Source organism: Mustela erminea, chromosome 20, assembly GCF_009829155.1.
Source record: "Mustela erminea isolate mMusErm1 chromosome 20, mMusErm1.Pri, whole genome shotgun sequence".
Lineage (NCBI taxonomy): Eukaryota > Metazoa > Chordata > Mammalia > Carnivora > Mustelidae > Mustela > Mustela erminea.
In genome coordinates, this window is record NC_045633.1 from 28,356,569 (window position 1) to 28,372,950 (window position 16,382).

Consider the following 16,382-nt stretch of genomic DNA (forward strand, 5'->3'; position numbering starts at 1 on the left):
GCTTGCTTTCTCTCCCCAGCCCTAACCCCACAGGATCCAGCACGAGGCTAGCCCAGAAGCGAACACTCAGCAGACCGCCCATGGTCCTCACCCACCCAGGGCATCTCCAGTCCACCATTCCCGCCCCATCCCGTTAGAGCAGAGCTGGGGCACCCAGGTTGTTGCAGTGTTGCCCTCCCCCCGACCTTCCTACTCTACGCTTCCCCCATCGAAGCGTCCTCTCCAAGAACAGGACGGTCTGCAGGCGGATCTCCACAGTGCTCCGTGGGCTGACCAGGGGGAGATGGGTGCACACAGCACCTCCCGGGGCCCAGGCACGTACTCTGTGCCAGACATGAGCAATCTCCCCAGAGAGGGGCAGCCACCTGCCCCAAGGTCACACAGCATTCTGGTGCCAGAATCTGAACTTGAACTCACATCCTCCCGGCCATGCTCTCACACTCGTAAGGGCCACCAGGGAGGAGGCATGCCATTCAGGCCACCGCTGCACGTCCCACTGACCCAGGCCAGGGTGGGGAAGAACACTGTGCTGACAGCGGGGGGGGGGGGGGGCACCCCCAGAATGGAGATCCCCATGCTACTGTTCTCACTGTGCCCACTCAGCAGCTCCCGTGGGCCAGCCACAGTGTGCCTTACAGTTCTAAGCTTCGCTTGATCCTCAGAATGAGTCCTTCGGAAACAGTTGGGTTTTTTGTTTTGTTTTTTTATACCATAGCTTCTCTGCCCACTGTGGAACCCGCCGTGGAACCCACCATGGGGCCTGAACTCATGACCCCGAGATCAAGGGTCAGACACCTTACAGATGGAGCCACCCAGGCGTCCCATGGTAGGTTCGAACGTAACTGTGCTCCCGAAGTGGGGCCCGAGAAAGGCCAAGTCCCCCATGCTCATGCGTTCATTCCAGAGCCTGGGAGCAGACCTGGCACAGGGCAGGCACCCGGCAGACAGAGGAAGGAAGGAAGGGCCGGACCCATGGAGGGTACATGGACTGGCGGCGGGGGTCAGCTCTGCCAGAACCCGAGCCCCCTCCAGTCTGAGCAGCACGCGGCCCCCGGGGGGTCTGAGCCTCACTCCTACCCGAGAACAAGGCCTGGAAGGGGCTGGGGGCTTCCTTCTCCAACTCCAAGTCCTTCTTCTCCACGACATTCTCAGGCGCCTCCTCCTTGCGGGTGATGCCAGGAGTGGGCGGCGGGGAGGCGGGCGGCGGGCTGCTGGGGTGGGAGCTGGGCGTGGCGGGGTAGGCATAGGTGGGTGCCTTGGACACATCCTCCAGTTTCTGGATGACCTTGGCCTTCAGGGCAGCCACAGGGGAAGCGCGGGGAGATGGTGGCGGGCTCATGGCCTTGCCGTAGGTGCCCGTGGGGCCAGCAGCCAGGCCGGGGGGCTTCCGAGGCAGCAGTCCGGGGCCTGGGGCAGCCAGGCCGGCCTTGCCTGCAGCCTCCAGGCTCCGCTTGCTCACCTTCTCCTCCATCTCCACCCGATGTTCCTGGGCTTTCAGCCGTTCCTGCTGGGGAGGCGGCCGGCACGCAGGGTGAGCACAGCAGGAGGCATCACCCAGCACCTCCCCAATCCCCGGGGGCCCCTCAAGCGGGGTCCAGGGTGCAGGCTGCCCACCCTCCCAGCCTGCTATGGACATTCCATCCTGACTCGCGTGTAACAAGCACAGCGTTCCTTGTGGAACCCCAGACAGGGCTGGGGCGGGGAGGGGGGTGGCGCCTCCAGCCTGGCCCTGCTGGGAACCTGCTGTCAGGACAAGGAGGGCAGGGCGGAGGCATGAGGCTCCTGATGTTAAAGGAGACACCCCACTCCCCACACTTTGATGGCATTAGAACAGCTACCCTCACGGGAACTCACTACCTACTGAGTACGCTCCTGCCTTATCACCTTTGGGTCTCAAAATGCCTGTGGTGGCGGGGGGGGGGGGGGTCTCTTCCTGCATTTGATGCTCTTTGAGGCAATGGAAGGACAGCCAGTGCTCATGGGGGAGGTGAGGGGGGCAGGGAGCCAGGCAGTCACAGAAAACATACTGGGAAGAAATGCTCTCAGCACCAGCCACTCTCCTGATTATTAAATCTCACTGATAATCCTGATGACGCAGAGTTACTAGTACTCTCCAGAGGAGGAAACCTAAGCCCGGAGACATTAAATCATTTACTCAAGGTCACAGAGCCCGATACGCCAGAGCTGAGGGCCAAACCCCAGGCCCTGGCCCTGTCCACTGCCCTGCCTGCTGCTTGGGCCACCTCGGTGGACTTCCCTGGAGTGGCCACTGCCTGAAGGAAAAGGGACAGGCCAAGCAGAGGACAGATGTCCTGGAAGGAGGCAGGAGGCGGCAGGAGGGCTGTGGACTTTTGGGAGCCCACCCACGTGGGGAACCCCTCGTCTCCCAGCTCTTGCGATCAGTCAACATGGTGGTCAGAGGCCAGCCCTGGCCTGAGAAGGGAGCCAGGACCATGGAGCTGGCAGCCCGGCCGGGGGAACTCAAGGAGGTGGTCAGCCTGGGCTCAGAAAACAGCATCCAATGCAAACTTCCCCAGTCCAGCAGGCTGCCTCGCCTGCCTCAGTTTCCCTGCTGCACCCTGTACCCTGCCAGTCTCCATCCACCTCTGGGCCTTGCTCACGTTGTTCCCTGTGCCTGAAGGGCTTGTCCATGGTCAACTCCTTCGGGTCTGTGGGCTGACGCTTCCTCCTCCTCCAGGTGGCCCTCCCTGACCACCAGCCCCTGCCCTCTTTTCTCCCTCACAGCTCTTAACTGCTGAGCTCCTGCCTGTGGAGCCATCTGCCTCTCGATCCCTGGGGGGCTGCGGCGGGCTCCCCGCCCCGTCACCACCCCTCCCCCCAACTCACCACGAGCTGGGCGCTCCTCTGCAGTTCCAGGGCCTGGGCCGCCTGCTGCTGCAGGTACAGGAGCTCCTGCTGCCGCAGGAAGCGCTGCTGGGAGAAGAGCTGCAGCTGCTGGGCGTGGTGCAGGGGGCCGCGGCCCGGCGGGTACAGGGCAGCCCAGAGCGGGGGCGCCGCGGCCCGCTCCATCAGCTCCGCTAGGGGCAGGACGCACAGTGAGGCTGCATCCGCCCCCCAGCGCCCCCGGCCGCCCCCTCTGGAGGCGGGGCAGGGCTGACCCGGAGCCTCCCTCTGCACCCGCCTCCCTGGCCCAGGGCCCAGGCCCAAGCGCTCCATCCACACCCCAGATGGGATGTCCAGGGACTCTTACGGCAGGAGCATGCCAACAGGGGGTCTCCAATCGCTTCCTCCCCACCACACCCAGTGGTCTGCCAAGCTGACTCCTGAGGGATGGGAGGCACCAGGGCCAGGGGGGAGGGGTGTGCAGGCCCCAGAAAGGAAAACCTGCTTTGGTTCTGGGTAGAACATTAAAACAAAGATGCCTATGGATTTATGACACGGGGAAACCATGGACATCAGAACATCCTCGAAGCCCCGGTCTGCCTCCTACCCATGAGCCCTCCACCCAAAGGCCACCACTTACCAAAGTGAGGCAGGTGGTCGCTGGGAATGACCACCAGCTGGCCTGACTGGGGGTCCCTCACGAACTGGTAAGCTGATGGCAGGGAGCCCCCCAGGCCAGGCGGGAAGGCGGGCGCCATGCCCTGGTGCAGAGGAGGTGGGCCCAAGCCTAGGAGGACCCAGAACCGAGTCAAGGCCAAGAGCCAGGGGGTCAGGCCCACCCCCTTGCTGTCTGCTCCCCAGACTCCCACCTCCTGGGGCCTCCAGGCAGGAAGCTGAGTTGTGACAGGCTGCAAGCATGTCCACAGCCACCCACCCCTGGGCACCAGCTCCTAATGGGCTCAGCAGAGAGACCCCCACAAGGCGGGTGTCTTAGTGACCGCCTTCCTCGGACTCATGAGGCAGCTCCAGTGCAGGGAGAGGAAGCGAGGCCCAGGCCCTGGCCACAGAAGACAGGAGGCCGCTCTGGGCGTGGGTCCCACGAGCAACTCCCCTCCACCCACAGTCATGCCCCGGCACCAGCCCTGGGCTCCAGGCAAGAACATGTGGGGCCCACTCTATCCTCAAGCACCAGATAAGGGGAACTCGCGCACCCCACACCCACCGTAGGGGTGCCCGGCGAGCCACATGGACGTGCTACCCGAGCGGGGCAGCCAGGGATGAGTGCCCAGGTGGGCTGCGGGGTCGGCGGACCAGCGCCCGGAGCCTGCCAGCGATGGGCCACCGGTCACCATGAGGTTAGGGTTCAGGCCATTAGCAGCACAGCTGGTGGGGTGCAAGCGGGCCAGGTCAGCCAGCTCCTTGCTTTCTCTGAAAGGGAAACAGGCATTGGCAACAGCCCCGTGGGCCTGGGGAGGGGATGGGGGAGAGGACGGTTATCCCCCCGAATACCCAGCGGACACCCAGCATGAAGAGGAACCAGCTCTGGCTCAGAAAAGAATGGCTCCCCAGGGCCTCCCCCAGGAGGGGGGACACACACTCTCTGGAGAGGGACTGTGGGGCCATCTGGCCTAGGATCCGGGTCATGGGCCAGGATAGCTCCAGCTCCCAAGACAAGAGGCCACACCCACTAGGGTCCTGCGTCCCGGCCCCTGGGCAGCCCCCAAGCCCTCACCTGAGGAGCTTCTCCTGGTCTCGGTCCAGCCGCGCCCCCAACAGCCGCTCCTCCCGGTGCCTGGTCCTCTCATCCCCACAGTCACCATCGGCTCGGCTGTGCCCTGAGGGGAGTAGACAGGTGGTGACCCCAGTCCAGGGCCCCAGCGAGCCCCCCTCCCGGCCAGATGTCCTTGGTGCCAGGCCCTTCCACACCCCACGGAGGGCCCGTCTATAACTCGCACTCCCACGGGGAGCCGCCCAGCATGCTGTTAAGACGGATCCCGCGAGAAGGCCAAGTACATTCACTGTCGCAGCTCTGCTACTTTGGGGCTGGGAGGGCAGAATCTGGGGGCGGGATGGGTAGGATTGGAGGGAGGACCTCAAGCCAAAAAAGCAGCACAGCCAGACCCAGGTCCCCGGGAATCCGCCACCACCCTCAAGCCTCACGGGGTGCTGGCTGCTGCAGACATGCAGCTCATCTTTCTAAAACCGAGACAGGAGAATAAAACCAGAGACAAGATGATCCACATGGGAGTGAGCAGAAAATGCAGGAGCTGCCACTGGGGCTCCCCTGTCCCCGCCCTTGCCCAGCACCCGCCACCCACCCAGGCTAGTACCACCACACCTCCCATGAGCTGCCCGGCCCCCAGAGACCCCTCAGAGCAGAGAAGGCAGGTCCCCAAGTCCAGCCTGGCACTCAGCCAGTTAATCGAAGGGGGGGTGGGGCGGGGCAGGACCCCATGGAGGGCCCCCACCGTCTCCTCTGTCCCTCCTCGGCCTGCCACCTTCCTCCCACTCTGTCCCAGCCCCTCCTCCTAGGCGTTTTCTACACCACGAGTGGGAACTCACATGTGGCAGTCCAGGGCACACTAGGGCATGGGAGGCAGCAAGAGACCACACAGAAAGCCCCAGAGACTTTCGTCAAAAGAGAAACCCACTGGGGCTGGGATTCATGCTCGGGGAGGAGGCCGCTCCCAGTCCCCCCAGCACGCAGGTGTCACTGCTCCAGCAGCAGCCCCCACCCTCGTGGGAAAGAACCTCACTAGGAATGCTGCCATCTCCTCTTTAGTCCCCCCCGTACCCCCAAAACCAGGAGCTTGCAAAGAACAGAGCCCCCAGGAGAGGTTCAGGTGTGCCAGAGCATCTCCCCATCCTCTGGGGAAGGCCGGAGCCTGCCAGCCCCAAGACCAAGGGCAAGAGCCCTGAGAGAGCACGCCAGAGACCCAAGCCCATGTGCCCATGGACCAAGTGCACAGAGGGAGAGCCAGCAGCCTAGCACTGGGGAAAGAACGGGACCCAGAGGCAGCTAGAGACACTGGGACAGTAAAAGCACCGCAAATGCCGGAGGTGGGCGGGGACAACAGGGGAGCACAGGGAGCATTTGGCGGGTCAGTGCCAACGAGGGCATCCGGCAGCCTGGCAGGAGTGCGGGCGGACAAGGGAGACTGTGGCTTCACAGCCTGCCCCTGGGGGAGACCGAGGTACATCCCTGGCCACCTGCTCAACCATTCAGCAAGGCCATGGTCAGCAAAGGCACTGAGCAGATGCCGTGTATGCCAGCTCAACGTCACAGCAACCCCTCCCGGCCCCAGGCAGGGAGGGGAGAGGCCCTCCGTGGGAACGCAGTGCCACAGCCAGGTTGGGCTGAGACCCAGCCAGGGTGCCCCTTGCCTCCAGCGTCAATCAATGTGGCTCCCGTATCCAAAGGGAGCCTGAGCCCACTCGCCCACTTCATTAAGGACTGGAAGGGGCCCTGTTCAGGGATCCCCCGAGGTAGGGAGGGCCAGAAGGGAAGCCCGGGCTGCAGGCAGGGCCAACATGTGGACGGCCACCCAGAGGCCTGTGGCTGGGCTAGGAAGTCAGCATGTGCGCCCAGCTTCCTTCTCCCAGAGGAGATGGCCTCCCACCCCCTGGGCCACCCTGGATTCAAGCACAGGCTTTGCACTAATTCCTGAAGTCCCCGAAAGGGACAAGTGCCCGCAGGGTATCCTGACTCCAAGTCCCTTGTCCTCTGGCCTGATGCCTCTCCATTGCCGTGGCTGTCACCAATCACTCAGGGTGTCAGCGGCTTCCCATCTCTGGCCCTACCTCCCACCGAAAACCTGTCTGCAGCCCCACCCACCTTGGGGGACCCACCAACCCCAAGTCAGAGCCCCAGAGCAGCTCTCTCCAAATTCGGACGGTCTCTAAAGAAATAGGACATGCCCACACTACCCAGGTTTGGCCGTACTACAGATCTGCCCTCCTCCTCCCATGTCAACCTGTCACCTCTACCGCCCTTACTCACACCTGTCCCTCCCGCAGAACGCCAGCCCCACAGAACCATGCCGCTATGACCTTGGCTTTCTGCACTCCAGTCACCTCAGGGCCACATATGCTATTCCTGCTACCCAGAGTGCCCTTCCCCAAGACTGCTTAGGCTCTCCTGTCAGAGCTCGGCTTAAAAGCCACCTCCTCCAGGAAGCCCTCCCAGACCATTTCTCCTCCACGAAGCTCCCTTATTTGTCTCCCTCCCATCAGTGACCACAATTATGCTACTACCCTGCTTGCTGATGATTTGCCATCTGCTTCCTCCATAACCCTATGTACTGCTCTGGTTCAAGGAGTCCCGCTCCTGGCTGTGTACCTCTTCCCAACACAACACCTGGCACAGAGGGAGCTACTCAATAAATATGCAGGAAAGGAAGGAAAGAAAGAAGGGAGGGAGGGAGGAAGGGAGGAAAAAAAGAAGGAACCCTACAGATATCTACAGAAAAAACGAGCTATGTAGCAGGAATAGCAAGTACAAAGGCCCTGGGGCAGAAGCGTGCCAGAGAACATCAAGGAGACCATGGTGGCTAGAGAGACTTCTAAGCAAGAGAGGTGCCTGGAGTTGAGATAACAGAAGAGGTGGGTACAGCCTACAGGGTCCTGGAGGCTGTGGAAGGGAACGTGGTTTAGATTTTGTTCAAGATGGGAGGGAAGCCAGAGGAAGAGTGAACCGGAGGGCCCAATCACTCCTCCACGCTGAGTCCCAGGCTGGTGGGAGACCAGCTCCTCCTCCATGAGCCAGGCATGTGGGGCAGGGCCCAGAAACACAAACCTCACCCCAGCCCTTCTCTGCCCAGAAGGACCCTAGATCTTCTCTGTGCATCCACTCACTCAGGGGTCATCCACCCAGGACGTGGGTCCCAGAACTCAACCCACTCTAGATTAGGAAACTGAGGCACAGGAAGGCCAAGCAACCTGCCCAGGTCATACCCCGGACTGACAAGGCGGCTTCTCTGGCTGGGACTGGCATCGGAGTGTCTTCCCGGCCGCTGAGGAGCTGCATGGCACTGGTGCTGGGGACACGGCAGCACAGCTGTTATCACGCATTTGCAGCCCCGCCCCAGGGCCCAGGACGAGGCCACAGCCTCTCCACTCCCAGTAGAGGCCAGGACTGAGGCCTGGTTCCCACGGCAACCCCATCCCGGTGTCCCTCTGGCAGATGTGGTGCGGCTGCTGCTGGCTCAGGCTGACCGAGCCCTCTCTAGGATCCGGGGCCATCACTGCTGCTGACACCCACACGACCCCAGCTCTGCCTGGGGTGACGCGGGCGCACCCCCACAGCCCCTCCTGCCAGAGTCCCCATCACCTCCACCACAGCGGTGACACCAACGGGCAAGAAGAACACATAGGAGCCATAAACCTGGGCCAAGGTTTGTTCAAGCTCAGCCTGCCCCTTCCAGCCCAGGGACCCTGGGCCACTCCCTTCACTTCCTCAGGGCCCCCTCTCCCTGAAGGGGAAGCCAAGAGAGCAACAGATCCTCCTGCCAGGGGCTGCTGGGGGCCTGGGCTGGTTCCACCTAACGACCAGGTTCTCCCGGGGCCACCCGCTGAATGACAGTGGCTGTGTAGGGTATCCGGGGACGTAGCACCTGTCCCTAGGGCTCATGGCCATAGGTCATGCCTGTCCTTACCCCATCTCCGGGCCTGTATGGGCCGCCAGGGGCATTTCTCCAAAAGATCTAGAACTCACAGGTGCTGTCACAAGCTCTCAGACCCCAAAACGCTAAACGTGTGCCAAGAAAAGGCAGGCCTGGTTATGACACACCTACTGTGTGCCCAGCAGCTGCATGGTCAGTGCGGACACCAGGGCCCAGAAGGCTCGGGCCTCCTGTGTTAAGGTCACACACCTGATGAGGCAAAGACCGGCTTTGAACCCACTGACCAGCAGAAGGCTCTCTCCAAAAATGCAAGAGACAGGGAAGGTAAGAAGAGACCAGGAGACACAGGCTGGCGACCCCCCACTCGGCTGGGGCGCCCCCAATTCCTGCCCTTCCCCAAGTGTGCCAGTATTGGGAAAAACCACTACTTCTGATGGGAACTGTGTTAAGGGAAAGAATCCAGCTGCCTACTTTTCAATGGCTGCCAGTGACAGACCATCGCCTGAACGACTCATCCCAAGCCCATCAGGCCTTCCTCCCTCCCTCCCCACATTGTGTCACACACATACACTGTTACACATACACGCACTGTCACATGCTGTCACATACTGTCACACCGTCACATCACACACGTTGTCACTTTCACACTATCACACTGTCACACTCACACATTCATTCACACACAGTCGCACAGTCAGGGTCACACTCATTCAGTCACACGCATGGTCACATATAACGTCACACACATTTGTCTCACATTCCTACTACAGTCTCCTGCTGCCACAGTCACTGCCAGTCACACGCCCTGCCACAGTCACACTGCCTTTCTCACACACACCCTCACACACACCCTGTCTCACACACAGTTCTCTCACACACTCATACCCACACTCGGACCGCTACTGTCGTACGCAGTCACACATACTGTCACAGCATCACAAATTCTCAGTCCCACAATGTCATACCATCACACATTCTCTCACACACACACATACCCTGTCACACTGTCACACGCACATGCACTCGCACACCGTCTCACGCATGTTCACGGGTGCACTCTCATAGGTCTTCTCTCAAACACATACATTTTCTCTCACACATACTCAAACACTCTCTCTCTCTCTCACAGGTCCCCACAGACACATGTCCCTTGTGAGTCCCCAACAGGGGTGAAATACCATGTCACATGACCATTCCTTCAGAGAAAGGACCCAAGAAGATCTCGGGCCTCCCAAAAGGTTCCCCGGATGCAAACCTCTGTCCTAGCAGAAGGGCTCATCCCCCACCAAGCCAGCCACCACAGAGTTGTCATCCGCTCCTTCAATCCCAGAATGAGGCAGTGCCTCGGGCCAGCCGCCTGGGTCAGGGAACAGGCTTCCTTCACTCGGGCTCCAGAAAGAACCGTGGACACAGTCATTCCACAAACATCCATGGAGTGTCTCTCACTCTAGGCTGGATGAAGATCCCCGGCAGCTACTGTGTGCATGCAAACGGCTGGGGCGAGGGCCAGCAACCCTGTGCCTTCCTGGGCGCTCCTGGGAGAGCAGGGCTAAGACAGCAGGGACAGGACGGTGGCTAGGCGCCATGGACCGAGGCCAAAGCCCAGAATTTAGCACAGGTGGGCCAGACCAAGATAGGGAGCGGGTCCCAGAAGACATTCACCCAAGATGCCTACATAGCCTCCAGGAGTAAAGTCTGGGAGGTATAGGAAAGGGGGCCACGTGGATGCCAGAGACAGGGGCCCAGGACAAGGGTTAAGGTCTAAGCTAGGTACCAGCTGCGTAAGGGAAGCTGGCCGGACACTGGAAACAGAGGCACGGGGAAGAAATCCAGGCCAGCTATTGAGAAGTCACAAGAGCAAGGACAGTGGGAAAGTCTCAAACGCCACACCACAACACACCAGACACCATCCAGGTACGGGGTACAGCCTAGCGCCCACCCAACCTGTAGCAAGCATCCTCGGCTCCACAATGGGCAGATCAAGTCCACAGTTCCAACAAAAATGCCACAAACATCAACCCTCCAAAACCCCATTCCAACAGCACATATGCAAGGGACAAAAAAACACATCGGACCAAATCCCAGAAAAAGACTCGGCTTCACCAATACCTAAAAGAAACGCACCACTCTTGCCCACCGAAATTAGCAACAGCCTTTTTTTTAGGCACTGAGGTACCAAACATCAAGACCCATGGGAACACAGGGACCCAGTTTCTATCCATCACCCTTGGTCACTCATTCACTCATTTATCAAACACCTACTATGCACCAGATCCCACACTAGGTCTGGGAAACAATGAACTAGGTAAGGCAGTTACTCCCTCAAGGACTGAGGACTGAAGACTTAAAACCAGCCTGCTCCTAGGAACCTATTCTTAGAAAATGACTCAAAATACCAAGAAGGTGAAACGCACAGAAATATTCAATATAGCATTACAAGCACAAAAACATCAGAGAAGGGGGGTAAAAAAGCCCACGAGAGGAATGGTTAGCTGAACTATGGTGTGTGCTCTAGACAGGACAAGTGAAGGCCGTGAAACATTTTTATAATGATTTCCCAACAGGGAGAGGAGAAAAGCCACACGGTAAGCATGAAGAATGCAGGGACAGGCACTGGGTGTAGTCTAGGAACCCTGCAGGTGCAGCAACAGGGAATCATTGGGAAGTGTTCAGGGTGTTGGGAAAATGGGAGTCATCTCTGTCCTTCATCCTTTCCGTTTTACACGTTTTTCTATGTGCATAATGGAAAAAGCAGTCAGCTTCAAAAGAGCAGCTGCAGCCCCCAAGTCAATCAAGGACAAACGGTAGCAGGAGAGTGGGGAGCAGAGGTCAAAACGAGTCTGAGACCGCTAGATGGGAAGCAAAGGTGGCCAGGATTTGGAAGGCGAGGGTGAAGCCTGGAGATGGTGAGAGGTGGGACCCGAGACCCACCTTTGACGTTGCTCAGCGACAGGGAGCGCTCCTGGTCTGCCAGCCCAGGCCCCAGCCGGCCACTGCCGCCACTGTCCTTCTGCCGGGCTACGGCCACCGCAATGCCCACGGGCGGGTGTCGCACCTCTGCCTCTCCCTGGGCCCCAGAGCCCTCACGCCCAAAAGCCTTGGCGCTCTCGGGCCTCTCCGGGTCCCGCTTCAACTGCCGGCCTCCACCGGCCGCAGGGCCGCCAGGGTGTGGCAGGCGGGCCTGGGTGCGCGGGGCGCCCGCGGTGGTGGGGGCAGGCTCGGGTTTCATGGTGCCCAGGCCTCCGAAAGGGCTCTTCTTGCCGCAGCCGCCAGGGCGCACGGCCACCGCCTCGCGGGTGAAGCTGCCGCTGTACTTGATGAGGCTCTGCATGGCGGAGGCCTCCCCCGGCCCGTGGGCCGCGGCGTGCACGTCGGCGCCGGGCCTGGCGCAGGCGGCCGCGGCGCGGGGCAGCGCGCCCCCGGGGTCCAGGTAGGCCTTCTTGGAGGCGGCCGCCTCCTCCTCGGCGCGGCTGGCGTGGTGGTGCTGCGCGGCCAGCACGGCCATCTGCGTGGTGGCAAAGTTGCCCAGCTCGAAAGGCTTCCACTTGGGCTCAGGGCCGGCGGGCGGCGGCGGTGGCCGCGCGGGCTCCAGGCCGAACAGCTTGGCGGCCTGCTGGGGGGCGGCGGCGGGGCCGCGGGGGGCGCGCTCGCAGGCCCGCGGCTCGGCCTCGGGCTTGAGCAGCTCCTTGGCGGGGAGGTAGGCCCGGGCGTCCGGGGAGGCGCGCGCGGCCCGCGCCGGCGGGGCCTCGGCGGGTGGCGGCCGCTTGAGCGAGCGGATGACCGAGTTCTTCTCGCGGAGCGCCTCGGGCCGCTCGGGGGGCGGCCGCGGGGACCCGGGCGGCGCCTGCAGGACGCCGGGCCTGCCTGCCTCGCGCTCCCGGGCCCGGGCGTCGCGCGCCTGCGACGCGATCTGGATGGGCCCCGGGCGCTCGTCGAAGGCCTCCACGGAAGGCACGAAGGTGGGCGCCACCACGCGGTGCTCGCGGCCCGGCTCGCGCGCCGCCGCCGCCGCCGCCGCTGGGAAGATGGTGTAGACGCCGGCGGACGCGGGCTGCGGCGCGGCGAAGGCCCCCGCCGGGGCGGTGGGGGGCGCGGGCGGGCCCTTGGGCGGCGGCGGGAGCGGCGAGGGGCAAGGGCACGGCCCGGGTAGCAGGGCCTCTGCGCGCCGGAGCCGCGCGCTCTCGTCCTGGCGCGCCGCCTCCTTGGCCACCAGCGCGGGGAGCCCTGCGTCGCCCGCGCCGTTGCAGAGGCTCAGCGCGGGGGGCGGCGGCGGCGGTGGCGGGTTCTTGCCCTTGCACTCGGCGGCGGCGCCCGGCCCGCGCGGCGGCCCCAGTTCGGCCAGGAAGGGCGATAGGCGCTCGGCGAGGCGCGGGGGCCCGCGGTCCTGGCGCCCCTCCGCCCGCGCCTCCTGGGTCAGGTCCACCACGCCGCGCGGCCCCGCAGCCTCCTCGCGTGCCCTCGGGTCCTTCTTGCCGAACAGCGGGGGCGGCTCCCCGCCGCGGCCCGCCCGCTCCTTGGCTGGACCTTCCCGCGAAGAGCCTTTGGCCGGGGCGCTGGAGGAGTGGCCGCCCGGGGTCCTGGAGGAGGGCGCGTGAGAGTGCAGGGCGCCCGGAGCCCCCGGGGCGGGCAGGTAGAAGCCGTCTGTGGGGGAGAGAGGGTGTGGGCGTGAGGGTGTATCCTCCCTCCAGCCAGGCAGAAGCGGGGTCCCTGAGCGGCGCTCCGTAACCCCCAGGTTACGAAGGAGGTTGGTGCTCGGAGCAGCCTTTGGGAGGGGAGACTCTGGAAATGAAGGGTACTGAGTTCCCAATCTCGCCTTGGCTGCTGACGGACCTTCCCGAAACTCAGTCTCACCTGTGAAAGGGGCGGAGGCCAGGATTGTTTTAAGGGCCTAAGGGGACTGGGCGAGCACAGCATAACCAGAAGGCACCAGAAGGCGGCGGGGGCGGGGGCTTAGGGACAGGGTCTCAGAGAACAATAATATTGGGTAGTGGTGGGGGCCCGGGGCGGGGCTTAGGGACAGGGTCTCAGAGAACAATATTGGGTAGTGGTGGGGGCCCCAAGCCCCTCAGAAGTTACCCCCCAAGCCCAGTCTCGCTTCTCCTGCCCCCCCCATCATACCTTTCTGGGTATCGAAGATGCTGGGCTGGCCCAGCTGGCTGAGGAGGGGGCTCCCGCTGCTGGGGGGCTCCAGGTGGTTCAGGTGGAGGTAGGATGGGTACAGCCCGCTGGGCAGATGGGAGAAGCCTGGAAAAGAGAAGAGAAAAGCTGAACTGTCCCACCACACGTACTCCCACGAGAAACTTCCTTCCATCCCTCTCTTCTTCTTGAAAATAAAATATTTTAGCCTGGTTTATTCACGGAGTCCTGAGATGGACGGCCAGCTCCCCAGGGCAGGCTTGCCCTCCCCACCCCACCCCCAGACTGTGGCACTTCAGGCCTCCCTCCAGGCCCAGGCAGCCCCAAGGGGCTCAGGCTCTCAAAACCCCCAAGAAGAGGAATCAAATGGATGCAACCAGGCAGGGGACTGTGTGGTGACGCTGATAGTAGCCCTAATCACAGGCCCAACACTACGAACAGCTCTGCCTTTGTTATTCTCACAGAAACTTCAACGAAACTCTGTGAAGCAGGTAGGATCCTCACTTTATAGATGAGAAAACAGAGGCTCAGAGAGGACCCCTGGCTAAAGTCGCCCAGTGTAGAGGAGCCTGAAGTTCAATGGAAATCACTGGGACTGTTCACCTCAGCCTAGCACAGACCCATGGAGCAGTTTACTGGTTTAATCAGTCCGTTCTCTGCTGTGTGACCCTGAGCAGGTCACTCACCTGATCTAAATTATCAGCCTACACAGCATCTGCAGCTGTCGGTCAATGCCTCCTGGGGAGAATCCTCCCAGTCTTCCCCCCACCGGGGCTGCCCAAAATCAGGGCTCCATGGGACAGAGAAGTCGGGAGGGTAGCCACAGAGAAAGGAGACTCCTCCGAGGGCCCACGGAGAACGAGGGCCCACGGAGAACGAAGGCCCAAGAGCAGCTCAGCAGGGCCCAGAAAGTCAGGCAGACTGGTGGGCTGGCGGGCACTGGGCACTAGGGGAGGGTCCTGAGGCTCTGCCTGGGCTGGGGGTCGTCTTGGACCACAAGCCTATCAGAGATCCTTGAGACGCCGGTCCCACGTGCTCCCAGCTGCCCCCTAGAAGACCAGAGATCCAAGGCCTGACCCTGGCCGCAGAGAACCCACGCTCCTCCCACAGTGCCCTTGATAATGGCGTTCCTGGATAATGGCGCGTTAACAACAATCACAGAATAATCAAGACCACCTAATGCTCATGATCTCTTTCTGCCCCTGAAACACCACATGGGATCCCCCCTGCCTTCTCATCTGGGAAAGAGACCTAGCAGTCCCTCTCTCACAGCTGGTCGGGGGTGGGGGATATGGTTAAGTTCAGCTGTGCAGTGCGTGCACAGGTCTGTAACCATTTCTACATGACTAGTGTTTGCGACACGGGAGAAAAAGGAGTCAGGAAGGTTAGTGGTACAAACTGGCAGCACGGAGACACCAGGCAGCCTCTCTGCTCTCCAGGCCTCCCCCCACCCCCGGCCCTGCCCTGGCTGGCTGAAGTGGGAGGCTCAAATGAGACCCCAGTCCCAAAGGACTGCCCACCATCCCAGGCCTGGAGAAGCAGGACCACCCCCACCCCACAGGGGGTACAGATGATGACAGGGACTTGGTGAGACTCTGGCAGAGGACGTGGGCAGACAGTGAGCCGTGAAAAGCCCAGGAAAGCCCTCAGCCTGCAGCAGATGCTCCGAGGACCCAGCATCCAAAGTCCATCAGAGGCGGGGAAGGAGCTCAGGGTCCCCCCAGGCCCATCTCTTCACTGACAGAGGGGAAGTGTGGCCCCAGGAGGATCCAGGATTTGCAGGGCTCCCAGTTGCCCACAGCTTGGAGTGCCACTGAGGAACTGCCACAGGAGAGCCCTCTGGCCCTGGTCCCACTGCTCCAACAGTGATTATCGAGGGCCCCCAGGGGTCAGTGATGAGCAGAACAAACTAGGTCCTGCCCTCAGAGCTCACTCTGGTAAGAAAATATCTGTCTTCACAAGTGAGTGGTACACCAGGGGAGGGGAGTCTGCTGAGTCCTACAGGATGAACAGTGGGTGAGTTAGGTGCTGTAGCAGAGGGAACTGGCTTGTGCAAAGGCCCCGCGGCAGGGACCAGAGGAAGCACTGAGCGTTTGAAAACCAGCAGGGAGGCTGAATGACCAGGGCCTGCCCCCCACCCCCAGCCACCGCAGGAGAGATGACCGGAGGTGGAAGGGACAGCAGCCCACAGCCCTCAGCCCCGCCCACCTGGCACACTCCTTACCTTCATGGGCATGAGCGGCCCACAGCTGTACCATAGGCAGGTTGCTGGGGGTAGGGGAGCGGAAGGAGAGGTCAGAGGGCAGGGGCACGGGGCTCCCATGGGATGAGGCTGAGGGCCCCATCCCGCTGGCCACAAAGCTGCCCAAGAAGGCCTCGCCTGCAGAGAGAAGGGGGGGCTGTCAGGCACCCACCAGGCCCCCACTGCCCGGCCCAACACCCCGAGTTCCCCATGTCTCCCCCGCTTCTCAGAGCTGACACTGGCAGGAACACCAAAGAAACCTTCCTGGCCTGCCCCAGACCCTTGGGCTCAGGACAGGCCTGTCCCCTCACATACCCAGTACTTGAAAAACCCGCACACACAGCCCCAGAGGAACAGGCCAGAAGGAAGCCCACCACCACGGAAGGCCCTCGCCTCCGAGACACCCAGTGCTCGGCAGGAGAGGACAGTCCCCCCAACCTGCCCATGAAAGTTGAGGCACGGCTGGGGGCAGGGACCTCCTGAGGCAATAGCGAGAATAGGTGGGGGGTGGGGGTGGGGGGCTCAGGGTCTACATGACA

At 62.0% G+C, this 16,382-nt stretch overlaps 1 protein-coding gene across 6 annotated transcripts in view; it reads right to left on the bottom strand.

Moving 5' to 3' along the window:
* Nucleotides 1–16,382, bottom strand: part of TNRC18 (trinucleotide repeat containing 18) — a 79,771-nt gene that overhangs the window by 43,573 nt on the left and 19,816 nt on the right. For 4 of the 6 annotated variants that reach the window (XM_032328447.1, XM_032328449.1, XM_032328450.1 and 1 more), the window contains exons 2-9: nucleotides 15,826–15,981; nucleotides 13,584–13,709; nucleotides 11,397–13,106; nucleotides 4,577–4,679; nucleotides 4,067–4,272; nucleotides 3,485–3,631; nucleotides 2,848–3,038; nucleotides 1,078–1,507 (exon numbers count right to left, since the gene is read on the bottom strand). In XM_032328447.1, coding sequence (XP_032184338.1) covers nucleotides 1,078–1,507; nucleotides 2,848–3,038; nucleotides 3,485–3,631; nucleotides 4,067–4,272; nucleotides 4,577–4,679; nucleotides 11,397–13,106; nucleotides 13,584–13,709; nucleotides 15,826–15,981 — 3,069 coding nt within the window. The remainder of the gene's footprint in view (nucleotides 1–1,077; nucleotides 1,508–2,847; nucleotides 3,039–3,484; nucleotides 3,632–4,066; nucleotides 4,273–4,576; nucleotides 4,680–11,396; nucleotides 13,107–13,583; nucleotides 13,710–15,825; nucleotides 15,982–16,382) is intronic. The other 2 variants (XM_032328448.1, XM_032328452.1) reach the window with 2 other exon arrangements.